The 19,568-nt window shown below is 39.5% G+C and overlaps 1 protein-coding gene across 9 annotated transcripts in view; it reads left to right on the plus strand.

The window, feature by feature from the left end:
* The window catches only part of RhoGEF2 (Rho guanine nucleotide exchange factor 2), a 1,252,673-nt gene that overhangs the window by 315,089 nt on the left and 918,016 nt on the right, over nt 1-19,568 (plus strand). For all 9 annotated transcript variants that reach the window (XM_067136513.2, XM_067136515.2, XM_067136508.2 and 6 more), the window contains exon 5: nt 12,235-12,389. In XM_067136513.2, coding sequence (XP_066992614.2) covers nt 12,235-12,389 — 155 coding nt within the window. The remainder of the gene's footprint in view (nt 1-12,234; nt 12,390-19,568) is intronic.

Genomic DNA, 19,568 nt, shown 5'->3' on the forward strand with positions numbered 1-19,568 from the left:
AGTATATTTGCACTGAAGAAGTGAGACACACAGAAGAAAATATTGCAAATTTCTTGAAAATTACATTAGAAACTTGGGGTCTAATGGATAAAATGGTGGCTGTAATTAATGAAGGTGGTAATGTAGAAATTGCCATGACTTTGGGATAATTTCCCCATTTCGCGTGTGTAGATCGTACACCACAACTTGTTCTGAAAGAGGGACTTTTCAGTTCCAAGAATATTGAAAATGTCATTGCGTAGGAAGTCAAACATTCTTCAGAATCCACAAAGATTCTCAATGTTGCACAGTTACATCTTTCTCTACCACAACACCGCCTGATTCGAGAAGAACCTACATGATGGAATGCAACTATTCATATGCTAATAAGAATTCAGGAACATAAGAGAGCCATTGTATTCGCATCTGCTGATCTCACCCTTCCAGTAAATCTTACAGTAATGCCATGGGGACATACTGATTTATTAATCAATACAAACATTTTTTGATCAAGCAACACTCACCCTAAGCTGATGTCCAGTGACAGTGTCCGAGACAATCCCCACTGTGAACGATGTCATATCTCATCTTGAGGAGAAATCACACAGTGTATCAGGAATTTTGACAGTAAGACATTAATTGCTGGATGCAATTAATATGCGGTACAAAGACATTGAAGAGAACGAAATAGCCGGGATGAGTAGCTCTGACGGTAGAGCGCTGGCCTTCTGAACCCAACGTGGCTGGTTTGATCCTGGCTCAGTCCGGTGGTATTTGAAGGTGCTCCAATACATGAGCCTCGTTTCGGTAGATTTACTGGCACGTTAAAGTACTCCTGCGCGACAAAATTCCGGGTCCGCAGCGTTTCCGAAAACCGCAAAAATAGTTAGTGGGACGTAAAATCAGTCACTTTATTCATCATCATCATCATCATCGTCATCATATTCTAAAGGTTAAGTCTTGTCGCCGCAGCCATAGATGTCTATCTTGAGGCAGTCTTTTCAACTCAGCGTAGGTCTTGCAGTTCATCCTCAGAAGCAGATTCTTGAAATAAGACTCTGGGTCGTCCTCTTTCTCTTTTTCCAGCAATTCTTCCCTCAGTGATGTCACAAAGGAACTCCCCATGCCGTAGAATGTGACCAATAAATTTTATTTTCCGTTTTTCAATTTCAGTTACCAGATTCCGTTTTTCTCTGACCTCTCTAAGGACTTCGGTATTGCTCTTTATTTCAGTCCAACTCATCCTCTGCATTCTTCTCCAGATCCACATTTCAGTTGCCTAAAGTCTTTTACTTTCTTGCATTCCTAATGTCCAGCTTTCTCAACCATATAGAAGCACCCTCCATACAAAGGTTTTTGCAAAGGCCTTCCGAGTTTGAATATCTATATCTTTGTTGGCCAGCAGATAGATAGGGGAGGCTGTTAACCTGATGTGCAGAAGGCAACTGGAAACTACTGCACAAGCAAATTGCCTAGATTAGCAGTCATGGATAGAAGCTTGAGGGAAACTGTAAATACTGATCATGGTCTTCGGAACCCAAGATAAAAATATCTTGGAAGGCTCTCTGCCTTTGCTACCCTTTTCGTGACTTCAGATATGCTCCGATTATCACTCGTGATTAGGGTTCCTAGGTAGCAAAACTGTTGTACTTGTTCAAGTTTTTTCATGGCCATTTTTGTTGTGTTACAGGTGTTTTCTTGGAGTCACATATTGTCATGGTTTTTGTTTTCCTTGCATTAATTTTGAGGTTCCATTTACTTAAAGTTTTTGCTAATATGTTGATCATTCCCTGCATACTTTTGCCTGTTTCTACTAGCATGGAATATCGTCAGCAAATTTTATAAAATGCACTTGTTTACCATTGATCCCAGCTGTTTTCTCTTTCATGGCTGTGATGGCTTCTTCGATGAACATATTGAAGAGATAAGATGAGAGTGAACATCCTTGCCTAACTTCTCTTCGGATTTTACCATTTCTCTTTGTCCCATTGATTTCAAAATCAGTGTTCTGCGTTCCGTATAGATTTAGTATGAGGCGTCTATCCTTCCGATCAATTTCTGCTTTTTTCATGTTAAAGAAAAGCTGTTCCCAGTCAACTCGGTAAAAACCTTTCTCTGAGTCGATGAAGGTCACGTATACATTCCTATTCTTCTCAAGACTTCTCTCCAGAATTAAACTTAGTGCCAGAATTGCTTCCCTAGTACCCCTCCCTAATCGATATCCAAACTGGTCATTATCCATACAGTGTTGTAACTTTCCTTTAATTCTATTCTTGATGATGTTGAGCAGTATATTTGAAACATGAGACAGGAGAGTGATAGTTCGATAATCTGAACAGTGCGTGGCATTCCTTTTTTTTTTGCGTGTGTGTGCAACAGTTCTGGTTTTACTAAAGTCAGGAGGAACTATGCCATTCCCATAGCAATCTGATATCAGCTGAAAAAAGGCAACGTTTCATATCGTCACCCAAGAGTTTTAGAAGTTCTGCCGGAATGTTATCTGGACCGGGTTCTTTCTTTCTTTGGGGACTGTATAGTGCTGCATTAAACTCGGAAGGTGTGATTGAGGGACCCTTTCTGCATTCGTCTATCTCGTGTTATTTTTCAATGTAGCTGGTTATCTTTCTTACATTGTTTCCTTCGTACAGGTCTTCAATGTATTGCTTACAACGTTCACAGATTTCTTCGGTGTTAAACAGGTTTCCAATTTTATCTTTGACTGTGGAGCTTCTGGTTTTCAGTTTGTGTTGAAAGGTTCTGATATTGAAATATACCTTTTCCACTTGTCCTCTGATAATGTCTTTTTCTATAATCTCGCTTGTCTCCTTCATCCAGTTCTCCTTTGCTTCCCGACTCTTTGTTGTGATCTGGTTCTCTAATTTCCACCGGGCGAGGTGGCCGTGCGGTTAGGGGCGCACAGCTGTGAGCTTGCATCCGGCAGCCCTGAAGATGGTTTTCCATGGCTTCTCATTTTCACACCAGGCAAATGCTGGGGCTGTACCTTAGTGAAGGCCACAACCGCTTCCTTCCTATTTCTAGGCCTTTCCTATCCCATCGTCGCCATAAGACCTGTGTCGGTGCGATGTAAAGCAAATAGCAAAACAAAAGTATCTAATTTCTTTGTACCTTTATTTATTGCCTACTCTCCTCTCCTTATTCCTTTCACGAATAAGGTATTGCACCCTTCTTACCTGGCTACTCAGCCGGAGAACGAGAGTCTCAGTCGTAGACCGTTCGTTTTCTGGCTTTGCAAAAATTTTGAGGGCAGGAATAGAAATAAGGACCAGCGACAATAAAATCAATACTATCAAATATTAGGTTTTAACATTTATTACAAATCAGCACTCTTAAACAACAATTTAAATCGGACAAAATCTTGGAATGTAAACATCTTCTCTGCCAGTTCGTTCGGTACAACGTAAATATTCTTCCCATAATTCTGGTAACATAATTTCTGGAAATACACAGACGAGGACTAGCCTACATCTGACATAATAAAGTAATAAATGGATTTTTATGAGAAGACCTCTCTCTAATATTAAAATGATTATTTACAAATTAAATTTTTAATAAATATTTTCTGATTCATTTATCGTTATCGATTAAGTTATAAACCTTCCTGTTTAACGTGTTAAATTAACGTTACTTCAAGTAGATTGAAAATGGAAAAAAAAAATCAAAATTTCTGTCGAAATATTATTCAGCATGTCTTCCTCAGATTTAATTTTACAAAATGAAAAATTTTCCATAATTATCACTTCAAAAATTTCCATAATAATTACTCAAACTAATGCAAAATCCTTCTTCACTATTACACACATTAAAAAATTCTAGTATTGTAGGCTTTACAATAAATTGTTTGTAACTCCTGTCCACGGACATAACACTTGCTTATTCATTTTTATCTAAGACGTTAAACCCTTCTCTGTCTAATTTCGGAATAAAATCCACTAACAAATCCAAATGGGAGCAACACAAACAACGATATTTTCAATCAGTACTCACGCAACGAACACGTGATCGAGTCACATTGTAATCACAAGAAATATCACAATCCACAAAAATAATAACTATTCACACACACAGCATTCACACTGGGGTACACGGTAACAGTTTACAATGTTTACAACGATTTCTAGTCCATGAGTATTACATTTTAATTTTCATCTAAGTCTTAGAAATTTTTTAATGACGGTATCGGGTAAAGAAATACCATTTGCATCAACTAGAAGTGTGATGATGTCAAGATTATCACTTAAATAAAGAAGATAGGTTCAATGGAATAGTAGTAGGCTTCCTCTTCCTGTTGTGGTGGCATCTTGAATTATCTCGATCAGCACGCAGTAGTTCCTCTTCTCTCTTCACAAGTAGTAGGAGCTGAAACTGACAAATAAGTTTTAAGATGTGCCCTGTACACACACATGATGAATTATATTGTTGGATTATACGTAACTTCGTCCGTAAAGACTGCTAAACTCGTAGATCTAGGATGGACAATGAATCTGTTCTGTCGAGTGATCGAACCCAAGAGTGTCTGCGACGTGAATGTCAGCGTAGAATTCCCAAGACAATCATCCAAGAAAGAGTCAAAATCAAGAGAAAGGTTTCTTCTGGAAACACCGGTATTTAATCATCTTAAGATGAGGGTGTGTCGCCGTAGTAGTCTGTGATTGGTCAGTGACTTGCACCTGATAGGCTGTTACATTTCATTAGAGTACTGTCAGGTGTGACGTGGCCTTGCTCGTTATCGATCGGACGACCTTGGCTTCTCCCAGTGGGTCACGTGAGGACAGCTGGCAGCCTGACACAAAAAAATCCATAGCTCCCCCTCTCGCTTGGAAAATCCGGTTTCGTGCCAGAGCACTACTCTCTGTAACACGGAGCTGGGAAATTTCCGCCCGTGCTAATAAAATTATAATCTTACACTGGTAGATATTACAAATACTTCTTATATGCCAAATTTGAAGGGGACAGTATATGATTTCATGAGTCATCCATGGCTTCCTCGGCTGTAACTGTCTCCTTCCCAGCACTTCTTCAGCAGCCCCATTTGTACCATTCCTTATTTCCTCCCATTATGCACTGTTATGAAGAGCGTCTACTGATTTGTTTTCATTTTTTATGCCTTTTGTATGCCAGTGTTCTTTAAAGTTTGTGTGTTCTATTTATACTGGATCAATTTTTATATTCTTTAGCTTAATGTCATACTTGGCAAGAACAAGATTGTGGTCGCTGAGCACATCAGGTCCTGGACATCTGTGACTGGATTTAATCTGGTTTCGATATCGCTGTCTGACTAATATATAATCAATCTTATATCGTGCATTATCTCCAGGTGCTTTCCATGTGTATCTTCTTCGGACAGAAAGTATTTGTTATAACCATGCCATGTCGTTCACAAAATTCTAATAGTCTCTCACCTCTTCTGTTCATGGTCCCTAGTCCGAATTTACCAGCACATTTCAAGCTGTTATGTGAACCAACAGAGGCATTGAAATCGCCCATTACGACCACATTATCTTTATTTCCTACGAGCTCTAACAAGCTTTCACTTTGCTCGTAGACTACCTCTACCTCTTCGTCGGAACTGTTTGATGTTGGGCAGTATACCTGAATGATCACTAGGTTAATTGGACTGGCTTTCACTTTGATCATCATCAATCTGGCACTTACATGAAATGTGTTGATCACACGATTGACCATTTTCTTCGCAAGATAATAGCGACTCGATTCATTCCCAATTTTTCACTTCCACTGTGAATTTTTCTAAATCCGTCTGAACAGAAGTCCCCATTTCCCGACCACCTTATTTCACATATTCCTAAAATATCAAGTGCTGTTTCTTGCATTGCGATTTTGATTTTTTCTAGTTTTCCCATTCTTAGCAACGTTTTCACATTTCAAGTTCCTATTACGCACTTTCCTGCAAGGATTTCGTTGGATGACGATCTGAGAGACCTTGCAGCCATCCCCTTTCCTGCCGGATTTTGGGTTCCGAAGCCCATGATCAGTATTTACAGTTTCGCTCAAGCTTCTGTCCATGACTGCTCATCTTGGCAATTTGCTTGTGTAGAGGTTTCCCGTTGTCTTCTACAAATCAGGTTAACAGACTCCCCGAACCTAGAGAATAGATGCTGCCCACAAGCCGCCCAATGAGGGTCAGATGCTTGCATTTATGAATTCCAGTGGTATTTCCTCCACCGAGGGTTCATCGCCGTACTAAGAGAAGGACTCCGCCCTAAGCCGTTGGTCCCCTCAACTGGTCGGGTTATTTCCCGCCGCCCAACACTCGGCGTTGAGACGCTGGCCTACTCAATTACCGTAGCAGGATGTACCTGGCCAGACAACAAGCAACATTATTAGAGAACGAAATATGTTCCATCGCAACGCTGTTGGATCCGGCTTTAAAGGAGGAGTTTTTCGTAGTTCGGGAGCTCACACTGTTGCTATGGGCAAAGTGCTGCAACTTGCTAATCAACAAGATCGTGAATTTACAATTGAAGAGGTAAGCTTGTAACTCTATTAATATGCTGCGTATTCAAATATTTTCCGAAATGATCGTTTACACTTATACACTCTCTAAAATAGTAAACATGTTTTTTATTTTATTTTTTCAATTTCAGATAACCCATTCTTGTACCTCAGTTAACACTTGTGAAGTGATTTTACCACGTGCCTGAAAGAAGATCTGTTATCCCTCGTTTCAAGTGTTTACGATTATTGATAAACAATCTGAGAGGGTGTCTAGCATAGTAGGCCTCATACGTGACAGAAAAACTAGACTCGGCCCCAATAGAGTGAAACTGTTCGTATTTTTGAACAAACACTTAAAACACTAATAAGTTACTGTTTTATCATTTGATTTTTAAATAGTGTCTAATATATTTTTAACATTTGATTTGTAGTGTTAACATAAAAATGACTATTTAATAAATAATATTGCATGCAGAAATGTGTATTTTGCTATCTTAAATTACCGATTGAAAACTAATTGCAATCGACGAGAATTCTCCAGCTACGTATATGATGTACATAAAATTCCGGCTCACGACTTGAGGCTCTCATTCTGATTTGTGACGTCAGGTGTTGGCAACCGAGCGGCCGCTATTTGTGTTCTCATTGATCTGCTCCTTGCATCCCTTGCTGTGAATGCTATGCTGTGCTTCTGATTTACTGTTTGTGCTGCGTAGTTATTGATTGATCGTAGGCCTGGTGCGCAATAGAAAAGCACTTGCACTTGATCATCGATATTTCGCTTTTAAACCTTAAGGATTTGTATTCTCTTACGTCTTCATAATTTCTCATATTCTGCGTGACACTCGTAGATAAAAATTGATTAATCACTAAGCGATCGTCACAAAATGCATGCGAAGGAATAGTTTTTCCTCTGTTCTGTTTATAGGTTTCATTCTGCCATGTGCTACCTTTAGATACCAACATTGATCAATAAATATTACCGCAGACAAGTCGAGAAATCTGCGTCGATCATCAAACTGTACGTGTCGAAATCCGTTAGATTTATAAATTCAGTATTCAGTCACTATGTTTGAACGTATGAATTCATAAATCATAATCCATACGTGCAGCTGTCACAAGGTAACCTGTTCCATACATTCAAGGTGTTAGCCGAGCAATATGACATTGCAAACTTATAATTAAGGTTCCAAAGTTTGCATCACTGACGGTTTCTGTTGCCTCTAACTGAAATGTATCAACTGTAGACCTGGCCTAATATATTACAAGTTGGCGACGGTTTTAGATCTATGAATTACAATCGAAAACTTCTACTATCCTGGAAACGTTACTATTTTAATACTTTTTCCAATGAAAACCATGTTAACTTATCAAGAGTATTAATAATGTTATTTGTTTTACGTCCCACTAACTACTCTTTTACGGTTTTCGGAGACGCCGAGGTGCCGGAATTTAGTCCTGCAGGAGTTCTTTTACGTGCCAGTAAATCTACCGACACGAGGCTGACGTATTTTTTTTTTAAGGTAAGGGTTATTCTGCCCGAAGGCAGATCCGAACCTCCGCAGAGGTGTTCCTGAGCGCCGGAGTTTACGTGCGGTAGTGTGGCCAGTTCCTTTCCGCTCCTCCATTCCCTTACCCCCCACCAACAGCGCGTGGCAACCCATCCAACTCCTGACCACGCCCAATGTTGCTTAACTTCGGAGATCTCACGGGATCCGGTCTTTCAACACGGCTACGGCCGTTCGCTGACGTATTTGAGCACCTTCAAATACCACCGGACTGAGCCAGGATCGAACCTGCAAGTTGGGGTCAGAAGGCCAGCGTCTTAACCGTCTGAGCCACTCAGCCCGGCTATCAAGAGTATTTGTATTGTTGGATGTTTCACTTCTGTTATAACTCAACACTACATTTGTTTGAAGAATCATGAAAGTAGAACTGAGTATGAGTTGTAGACAAGCATAGCATCTTCTGAATCAACTCATTGTTTCAATGCATCTGTCTCATTGCCATAGTCATGGCCCTCTAGGTCTCCGGTGCCTGTTAAGGTTCCTATGATCATCTCTGGCATCATCTCCCCCTTCTTCGTCGTGGTTATCTCGTAGTCTCCGAGCTAACTAAGAGGTTTTTGCTGCCTATTGGAAGGTCGGGAACTTGTCCCTCCGGCAGTCACCCACTATTCTGTTGTGAGGTACTGGGGCGATGGCGGCCATCTCTTCGCAACTGATCGCCCGCTCTCCTACTTGTCGTGGTGGAGCTATAGTCACCTATTCTTCATCTTTCCTTGCAACATAGTGTCTTGTAATAGATCGAAGTTGCTCCGGCATAATATCTTCTGCATCACTATCATCCGCAGTATTCATTCCTTCTTTCATGCTCCTGAGTTGGTCCGTATGTCTACGAACTTCATTTCCATCCTTCATCTATATATAAAATAACTTGTCCCGACTGACTGACTAATTCATCGCCGAGCCAAAACTACTGGACATAGAGAAATGAAATTTTGGGGATACATTCATATTAACATGCAGGTGCTCGCTAATGGAGGATTTTTGGATATGCCGTCGCTAAGGGGGTGAAAAGGGGGGTAAATTTTTAAAATGAGTATGTCTATATCTCTAAGACATATGAGTTTACAGACGTAAAAAAGTGGTATTTGGAATCTCTTTTCAAAATAGAGAAACGCGTATTTTTTTTGTTTTCTGAAAATCCCATTAAGGGGAGGGAAAAAAGGGGAAAAAGGGGTTGAACACCTTTTATGAAGAGACTTATATCTCAAAAACGAAATGTTACAGACATGAAAATTGAAATTTGGAATCTCCTCCGAAAATAAAGAAACATGCATTTTTGTGTATTTGGATAATCCGATGAATAGGGGGTGAACAGGAGTGACAAACGGGGTGAATTTTTAAAAAGACTATGTTTGCAAATTATCTCAGACACGTAACATATTATAGATTTGAAAACTGGTATTGGGGATTTCCTATAAAAGTAAAGAAACATACATATTTTTTTCGGAAAATCCACGTAAGAGGAACTGAAAAAGGGGGTGAATTTTTAAAATTAGCGTATCTACAGTATACCTATACGTTGCAGACGTGAACATTGGTATTTTGAATATCCTTTAAAAACCTTTCGGGAAAACCCCTTAACAGGGGTGTGTGTGTGTGTGTGTGTGTGAATGAATTGAAAAAATAGTTGAAGTAATTGTATGAGAGTATATATACTGGCAATTACCCGCGGCTTCGCTCGCGTGGATTTCGTAATTTGATCAAAGTAATCGTTCCTCGGCATTGTACTAAGACATTATCTGAAAATTCCTAAAGTATAAAAACTCACCCAAAAATTGAGTTTCAGTTACCCCAGAAATTCTTTGTAAACCACGTTTGTGGTATTACCTTTTGGGGCTAAGAGTACCATGCGACATAAAACTACAGATGAGAAACAGTCTTTTCTCAAGTCGAAAAAATAAATAAATAAATAAATAAATAAATAAATAAATAAATAAATAAATAAATAAATAAATAAATAAATAAATAAATAAATAAATAAATTTCTTTATTTTTAAATGAGATTCTAAATACATATTCCCACATCTGTAACATCTTCAGTTTTTGAGATATACATAAGTATCCCCATAAAAAGAATTTAACCCCTTGATCAGTCCTTCCCCCAACCTCACCCCCATCTAAATGTATTTTCCGAAAACAAAAATACATGTTTCTTAATTTTTACAGGAGATTCCAGATACCAATTTTCACGTCTGTAACATCTCCAGTTCTTAAGATATAAATATTCTCATAACAAATTTCAACTATTTTCCAATTCTTTTCTCCCCCTGTTAAGTGCTTTCTCCGAAAACAAAAAGGTACAGGTTCCTGTACTTTTAAAGGACTTTCCAGATACCAAGTTTCTTGTCTCTAACATGTTAAGTTTTTTTTTAATTCAAAATGTCTACCGAGCTCAATAGTTGCAGTCGATTAAGTGCGGCCAGTATCCAGTATTCGGGAGATAGTAGGTTCGAACCCCACTGTCGGCAGCCCTGAAAATGGTTTTCCGTGGTTTCCTATTTTCACACCAGGCAAATGCTGGGGCTGTGCCTTAATTAAGGCCACGGCCGCATCCTTCCCACTTCTAGCCATTTCCCGTCCCATCGTCGCCATAAGACCTATCTGTGTCGGTGCGACGTAAAGCAGCTAGCAAAATGTCTATATACCGGTACTCATTTAAAAAAAAATCACCCGCTTTTCCAACTCTTTTCAGCCCCTTAACTGGATATTCCGAAAACAAGAAAATACGTGTTTCATTATTTTTAGAGGAGATTACAAATACCATTTTGCATGCCTTACGTCCGTAACGCTTTCAGTTTTTGAGATAAATGTATACTCATAAGAATAATTCAACTTCTTCTTCTTCACTTCTTTCCACCCCTCTCCCGCCTTAAGTGGACTTTCCGAAAACAAAAAATACGCGTTTCTTTATTTTGAAAGGAAATTCAAAATACCAACCTTCACGTTTGTAACAGCTTTAGTTTTTAAGATAAAGTATCCTCATAAACATATTTCAACTCCTTATTTACTTATTTTCAACCCCACACCCCTTACGTCGATTTTCCGAAAAAAAAATGCTAGTTTCTTCATTTTTAAAGGAGATTTCAAATACTAATTTCTACGTCTGTAACATCTTCAGCCTTTGAGATATAAGTATCCTTATAAAAATAACTCAACTCCTTTGTCACCCCAGCCCGTTAAGTGAATCCCCTCCCTCCCTCCAAAAATGCGTGTTTCTTTTTTTAAGGTGATTCCAAATACAAATTTTCACGTGCGTAACCTTTTTTTGAGATATGGATCCTGCGTGTCAAGAAGGTTGTGTCCAGGCTGGAGGTAGCTCAGTTGGGCAGCGTTCTCATGGTCGCAATTAGGCCACACATTGTCCGGCTGCAGGGAGCGCTGACAGGTGCACGTTATGAACATTCTTTCAGACCATCTGCATCCCTTTCTGGTCCTAGAGTACCCTGATGGAGATGCCATGTTTCAACAGGACAATGCGCCATATCACCGGTCTGTGGTGGCACGCAGGTGGTTGGAGGAGCACTCTAATGAAGTTACGACCATGGATTGGCCCTCCACATCCCCCAGTCTTAATCCAGTCGAGCATTTATGGGATGCTGTCGCTGCTGGTGTAAGCTCCATGAACCCTGCACCAACTACACAAAACTAATTGTGTGTTGCATTCCGAGATGTGTGAGTCCAAATCTCTCCAGAACGATTCCAACACCTTGTAGAGTCGATGCCTGGCCGTATTTGCTGCCGTTTTCAGCGCTCGTGGACGAGCAACTCGTTATTAACTTCACATTCAGTGTCTTTCCATGACTTTTGTCCACTCAGTGTATTCTTTAATAAATCGATGGTGCTGATAGTTATGCTGTGAGCACACCACTGGGCTCCCTGCCCGAGTGTCCCGAGTTCGAATCCCGACAACTTCGGGTGAGATTTGGAATCTGACTAGCTTACGACAGGAAAATTTAAACCCTCAGACAAGTCCTAAACTGAATCTGTGTGCTCTGCCGACCACACAGAGACATGAAAAGCGGGGATGAAAGAAAATAAAATACGTACATACTAGTGTATCGTATCATTTGCTAGAACTGTGCTTTCACATAGTGTTTGTTTTGATGTAAATTTTGCAGGCTTACTGCGAGTTGAAAAAAATTAATAATAATAATAATAATAATAATAATAATAATAATAATAATAATAATAATAATATGTGTCTGTGTTACAGCTGCCACTCAGGTGGTCCTCACGGTGCAGCAGAGGCCGCGCCCGGCTAGCACGGCTATGGCACCACCTGGAACCCACACGCGACAAGTACATCACCACCATCATTCCGCACCTGCGCGCACCACCGAACGCATCACCAGCCCGCTGCCTGTCGATGTGAGTATTAGTAAATTAATCTTTGGTTTGTCGGAACATGTTGCTAAGTATTGTTTGGCCATTGTCGTAATGTGTGTTAGTTGCTCATTTACATTCACTCAAAAGATTCTACATAATCTCCAGAAGTAATCCCACCGGTTTCTAGTGGTGAAAATATGTGTTGTTTCTCTTAAATTAAAAGGAAAAGTCTTACACGAACATCCTGCCTACGGAAAGCAAAATAACGTCGGACAGAAAGTCTTGTAATAACGATATTTGTAGTAATTTGAGGTTGTTTTAATGGCTTCCTATGACAGGATTGGGTTGTGTTCTAAGGAAGAGGCAGTAGCAGGCGAAATTAAGTGAAACGAATATTAAAAAAGCGGTGTAAACTTAGACCTATACATGAGAGGGTGATTGTGTTTTTGTATTTCCCCTTAAAACAATCATTCTACCACCGCCTCTTTGATAGAATACTGCCCTTGTTTTTAATGATATTTTAGTAAGGCCTGGGAATGGAAATGAGCAAGTCCGATTTTAGGAGAATTAAAATAATGTAAGAATCAATTATGTACACGAAAGGTAACAAGTTAGCTAGAAATAAGAGATGGGAAATTGAAATGGAAACAAGCATTTGGGAGGAAAGCAATGAGATTGCCTAGAAGTTGTTTTTGAAGGGAATAGATAGCGGATTATTTTATCTTCCTCTGCTTCTTCCCATTATGCCATTACAGCGTGTGGGTTCCTTCGTTGATCCGTTCCATCCACTCTCCACGGTCTGTTGCGAGTGTCTGCATCTCCCTTATTCCTTTCCCTAGTTATACATTCCGTGTCCTTCAATGGTTTGTAGATGTGTGTCTCGGTCTTCCGTAATTTCTTCTTCCTGTTGATCCTCCCTCATTTGTTTTACTTTCTTTTCACGATCCATTCTTTCAACATGCCCAAACCATACCAGTTTTCTCTTACCAGTGTACCTTGCAAATGGGACAAACACTACTTTACCGAGCGAGTTGGCCGTGCAGTGAGGGGCGCGCAGCTCTGAGCTTGCATTTGGAAGATAGTGGGTTCGAACCCCACTGTCGGAAGCCCTGAAGGTGGTTTTCGTGGTTTCCCGTTTTCACACCGGGCAAATGCTGGTGCTGTACCTTAATTAAGATCACGGTGTGTTCCCACTCTTAGCACTTTCTAATTCCATCGTCGCCATAAGACCTATCTCTGTCCTTGCTACGTAAAGCCAATTGTAAAAAAAATCTACTTATTTCATCCTTTCATTCCTGATTGTATCTCTTCTTGTTTTATTCAAAGTTTTCCTGTATTCATGTCTGCAGCTGTTATCTTGTTATGGTGTTTTTCGAACATTGGCCAGCTTTCGCATTTATTTTTTGTGTGTGTGGGAGTGGAAACTGTTTTGAAGATACGTCTTTTGTTTTCTTTTCTATTTCCCTCTTACCTAATATAGCGTTACTTAATTGGTAACAGATTCCATGTTCATACGTAGTGGCTTGCATATAATATTCATTCTGCAATTATTCTCCTCCTGCCTTTTACTCACTTTCATCACCTTGCTCTTAGCTACATTTATTTCCATTCCTGTTCTCTCCATTTCTGCTGTCCATTCTACTAATATCTTGTAGAGTTTCTCCTCAGAATCTGCAGTGATGGCAATGTCATCTACATATAGCAAGACTTGTACCTGGCTTGCTTTCACATTACAAGAAATAAATTGATCTCATATTCCAGCTTCTTGTCTTTGAGTGTTAGGTCAGAAAATAAATAATCATTTCCCCCAAACCGTTTGCACCAACCCCTATTTCACTTCTTTTCAGCGCCCCCTCCCCTATAAATGGATTTTCAGAAAACAAAACAAAACATTCGTGTTTCTTTATTTTTAAAGGATTCCAAATACCAATCTTCATGTGTCTAACATCTTCATTTGTTGAGATATACAGTAAACACCCTCATAAAAATAGTTCAACTTCTTTTTCACTTATCCCCCCCCCCCCCGCTTGAGTGGATCTTTCAAAAACAAACAAACATATACGTGTTCCTTTATTTTAAAAGGAGATTTAAATACCAATTTTCATGTCTGTAACATCTTCAGTTTTTGAGATAGAAGTATCCTCATTAAAAAATCAACCCATTTTTTGTTATTTCCACCCCAACCCCCTGAGGGGGATTTTCCGGAAACAAAAAACGTACCTGTTTGTTTATGTTAAAGGAGATTCGAAATACCGATTTTCTCATCTGTAACATCTTCCGTTTTTGAGATATAAGTATCCTCATTCCAAAAACTCAGTGTTTATCACTTCCTTTCACCCTTTCCCCCTTAAGTGGAGATTATGGAAACAAAAAAAACGTTTTATTTATAAAGATGATTCCAAATACCCATTTTCACGACTTTGTCATCTTCAGTTTTGAGATATAAGTATCCTCATAAAAATAATTCTAATGCGTTTTCACCCCCCCCCCTAAGTTGATTCCCCCCAAAATAAGGTTTCTTTATTTCTAAAGGAGATCCCAATACCAATTTTCACGTATGTAACGTCTTTAGTTTTGGGGATGCAATTACCCTCGTACAAAGAATTCAACTCTCTTTTAACTTCTTTTCACCCCACCCCCCTTCCCAACGGTAAGTGGATTTTCCAAAAACGAAATTCCAAATACCAATTTTTACTTCTGTAACATCTTCAGTTTTTGTGACATATATATCTTTTAAAAAAGAATGCTACTACTTTTTCAGTCCTTTCTACCCCCCTGCCCCCTCCCCTTAAGACGTTTTTCCGGAAACAAAGATCTACGTGTTTCCTTATTTTTAAAAGATTAAAAATAATAAGTAGAAATAAGGATTCCATCTAATTGATACATATTAATTATGTGTGACTATTTTATATATATCACATTGTGGGACTAGTTTCAATCATATAATGATCATCCTCAGCCAGTTATAGCTAAAAATTGACAAAGCATTAAACTCAGTATTATATACAAAAAAGCAATTACAAAACTTATACACTAAAATTGCGTGAAGTGCTCATGAGCTGTGTTGTGAAGTTTGATGTGTCTTAAAAAGTAAAGTAAAATTATCGTCGCCATAAGACCTATCTGTATCGGTGCGACGTACAAAGAAGAGTAAAATTTTGCGTCCGGTGACGTCACAATACTGTAGGTATGAATTCTTGAAATTAAAATTCCCATTTATCTCAGATAGCATCTCCGTGGTCAAAACAGTTCTGACCGGGCGAGTTGGCCGTGCGGTTAGGAGCGCGCAGCTGTGAGCTTGCATCCGGGAGATAGTGGGTTCGAACCCCGCTGTCGGCAGCCCTGAAGATGGTTTTCCGTGGTTTCCCATTTTCACACCAGGCAAATGCTGGGGCTGTACCTTAATTAAGGCCACGGCCGTTTCTGTCCCATTCCGAAGCCTTTCCTATCCCATCGTCGCCATAAGACCTATCTGTGTCGGTGCGACGTAAACAAATCAAATAGCAAAAAACAAGCAGTTCCACAGGACAGGTAGAGATTTATTCGATGGCAGGCGATACCATGCCATACTACCTCTGTGCTCAGAGTACGCTGTACTGTATATCCGAATGGGTAATACACATAACGTGAAGTTAGTTCTGTCAGGTATTGTATTTTAATATTTTGATCGAACAACTTCTTTACCAAATAATCGTGCATGTCAGACTATTAAATTGGAATATTCAAACGCAAGTTGGCTGGATAAATACATGACAATGCTCGACGCTAGTTTGCATTGTGTCGTGAAAGTTTCCGATCTCGTCCGTCATTAGTATCCGTACATCTTAAATGTGTGTGTAGGCGCTGTTTACGTCATTCTACTCGTCAGTAAGATTACATAACCTCACACGATACTATACCGTTGAGGAGATGGTTTACGTGTGTTAGAGACGCTACTCAAACATACTGTAAGAATAATTGCAACAATTTATTAATACGTCAAGTCTTTAGATTCGTAAACCGAATCAAACTGATACTAAGCCAGATAACTCTTTTCTTTCTTTTGATATTGGTTTTACGTCGTACCGATTCAGACAGGTTTTTTTTATTTATTTATTTATTTATTTATTTATTTATTTTTGCTTTACGTCGCACCGACACAGATAGGTCTTATGGCGACGATGAGACAGGGAAGGGCTAGGAGTGGGAAGGAATCGGCCGTGGCCCTAATTAAGGTACAGCCCCAGCATTTGCCTGGTGTGAAAATGGGAAACCACGGGAAACCATCTTCAGGGCTGCCGACAGTGAGGTTCGAACCTACTATCTCCCGAATACTGGATACTGGCCGCACTTAAGCGACTGCAGCTATCGAGCTCGGTCAGACAGGTCTTATGGCGACAATGGGAAAGGTCAGATTTAGGACTGGGAAGAGAGCAACCGTTGCCTTAATTAAGGTACATGTCAGCCAGCATTTGTCTGGTATGAATATGTGAAATCACGGAAGACCATCATCTTCCCGACTTCTCCCTGTGGGTGGGGGTGGTAGAATAACACCCACGGTATCCCCTGCCTGTTGTAAGAATCGACTAAAAGGGGCCCCAAGGGCTCTGAACTTTGGGGCGTGGGTTGGCGACCACGGGGCCCGTAGCTGAGTCCTGGCATTGCTTTCACTTGTGCCAGGCTCCTCACTTTCATCTATCCTGTCCGACCTTCCTTGGTCAACTCTTGTTCTTTTACGAGCCCGACGGTATTAGGTTCCCGAGGCCTAGGGAGTCTTTCATTTTCACGCCCTTCGTGGCCCTTGTCTTCCTTTGGCCGATATCTTCATTTTTCGAAGTGTCGGATCCCTTCAGTTTTTTCCCTCAGATTAGTGTTATATAGAGGATGGTTGCCTAGTTGTACTTCCTCTTAAAGCAATAATCACCACCACCACCACCACCACCACCACCACCACCACTGGGCTCCCGACAATGGGATTCGAGCCCGCCATCTCCCGAATGCAAGCTAACAGCTCCACAGTCCGAACCGCGCAGGCAACTCGCTAGGTAGCCAGATAGCCTACAGATGTTGGAGTGTCACAAATGGTGAGCGTGACGATATATCTGGCTGTATTGCTTGGCTTTCTTGACTAGATGTAGGTTCATAATTGTATAAAATGCCATGCTTTGCCACATGCTATGCATTACTCTTAAAAGTTTTGAAATACCTTTAATTCTAATTATTTATCGCGTTATTATTTTTCAAGCTGTAAAGCAGTAATTTTTCTTGGGTTCCATTCTTATGATTCAGGGATTTAGTATTTTTCAGTAAGTTTTTCGTTTATTGAAGTATTGTTAAATTGCTTATTTACGTTAAAATAACATTGGAAGAAAATAAAAAGAAGGAACAAGAAGCAGCACTTTCGATATATTTTGATTCAACGAGAAAATATGAAGACAAATATTAAACAAGCAGAATTAGGTTAGAACTCTTCAGTTACCATGAACGTGCTTAGGACGCAGGGAGGGACCCTTTCTCTACTCTTTCAGGCCACTAGCTTTTTATCGTCAATTACTTGCCTGTAGATCCATCTTCCTAGTGTCAATGGCATTTAGTTTTGCTCTTTTTGTACGGTCTAATCTGTTCCTCTAGCCACATCTTACAAATTAGTTTTAAGCTGCCGACAACGGAAAGGGAAAGTCAGCTGATAGTGCGTTATAATAATAATACTGCTTGGTGTATGCTATATATTTTGAGATCGACACAGTAAGAGGAAGGTTGTGTAGTTGTAATTCCTCTTAAAACAATAATCACCACCGACACAGTAATCGTGGCATAAAGTATATCTGTTAAGCAGTAAAATTCGCTATAAAACCGACGTCAGTAGCGTCGTTATTTACCTGTCACAAGGATCCACGGACCTACGTCTACGGGACTAAATTATTTTTCTTTATGAAATAATATAAACTGTTACCAGTCACAAGTTTTGTTAAAGGATTTATTTCACAACGCTTTTCAGATTGTGAAAATGGTGACTTATAATTTGTTACTCTACTTTATGAACAGTTAATTTCAAAGAATATTTTACTATTCCATGTAAGAGTAGAAGGATATGTATCGTGAATTTATAACATCTATGTTGGGTCACTTGGATGGTCTTATACATCAGTTGACCAAGCGCCAAAATTGATTCTTTTTAGATTATTACTCCATCCGGTAGCTAAAGGTGTAAACTTTATGTAGTTTATTGTTCGGACTTCGGTTCTCAAATTAATTGATTTTGACCAAACGCCAACTCCTCAAACGTTAAAGTTGTGCATCAAGTGACTAACTGCCTTTCCAGGGTCAGAATTACACTTCATTTCATGTTGTATGTTGTTATTATGTAGAATATTGCCTTTGAACAGTTTGCGTGAGCAATTTGTCGTGTAATTCAAACGTTTAAAGCCTTCTGTTTAGTTTTAAAATAGTAGACACTTGTGAAATAAATCTGTTGAACGAATATAATCAATATAACATACGATCTGGTATTTGACAGAATATAATAGTATATCAATAAATCAATCAGTCAATCAATCAATCAATTAGTCAATCAATCAGTCAATCAGTCTGCACTTAGGGCAGTCGCCCAGGTGACAGATTCCTTATCTGTTGTTTATCTAGTCTTTTCTTAAATAATTGAAAGGAATTCGGAAATTTATTGAATATCTCCCTTGTTAAATGATTCCAATCCCTAACTCCTCTTCCTATAAACGAATATTTGCCCCAATTTGTCCTCTTGAATTCCAGCTCTTTATCTTCAAATTGTGATCTTTCCTACTTTTAAAGACACCACTTATTCGTCTACCAATGTCATTCCACGCCAACTCTCCACTGACAGTTCGGAACTTATCACTTAGTCGAGCAGCTCGTCTCTTTTCTCCCAAGCCTTCCCAGCCCAAAGTTTGCAACATTTTCGTAACGATACTCTTTTGTCGGAAATCGTCCAGAATAAATCGAGCAGCTTTTCTTTGGAATTTTTCCACTTCTTGAATCAAGTAATCCTATACAACCCCATACACTGAGACCATACTCTAGTTGAGGTCTTACCGGAGACTTATATGCCCTCTCCTTTACATCCTTACTACAACACCTAAATACCCTCAAAACCATGTGGCGAGATCTGTACCCTTTATTTACAATCTTGTTTATGGGATTATCCTAATGAAGATAATTCCTTTTACTAACACGTAGGTATTTACGTGATCCCCATACCGGTAAGGA

This window comes from Anabrus simplex, chromosome 1, assembly GCF_040414725.1.
Source record: "Anabrus simplex isolate iqAnaSimp1 chromosome 1, ASM4041472v1, whole genome shotgun sequence".
NCBI lineage: Eukaryota > Metazoa > Arthropoda > Insecta > Orthoptera > Tettigoniidae > Anabrus > Anabrus simplex.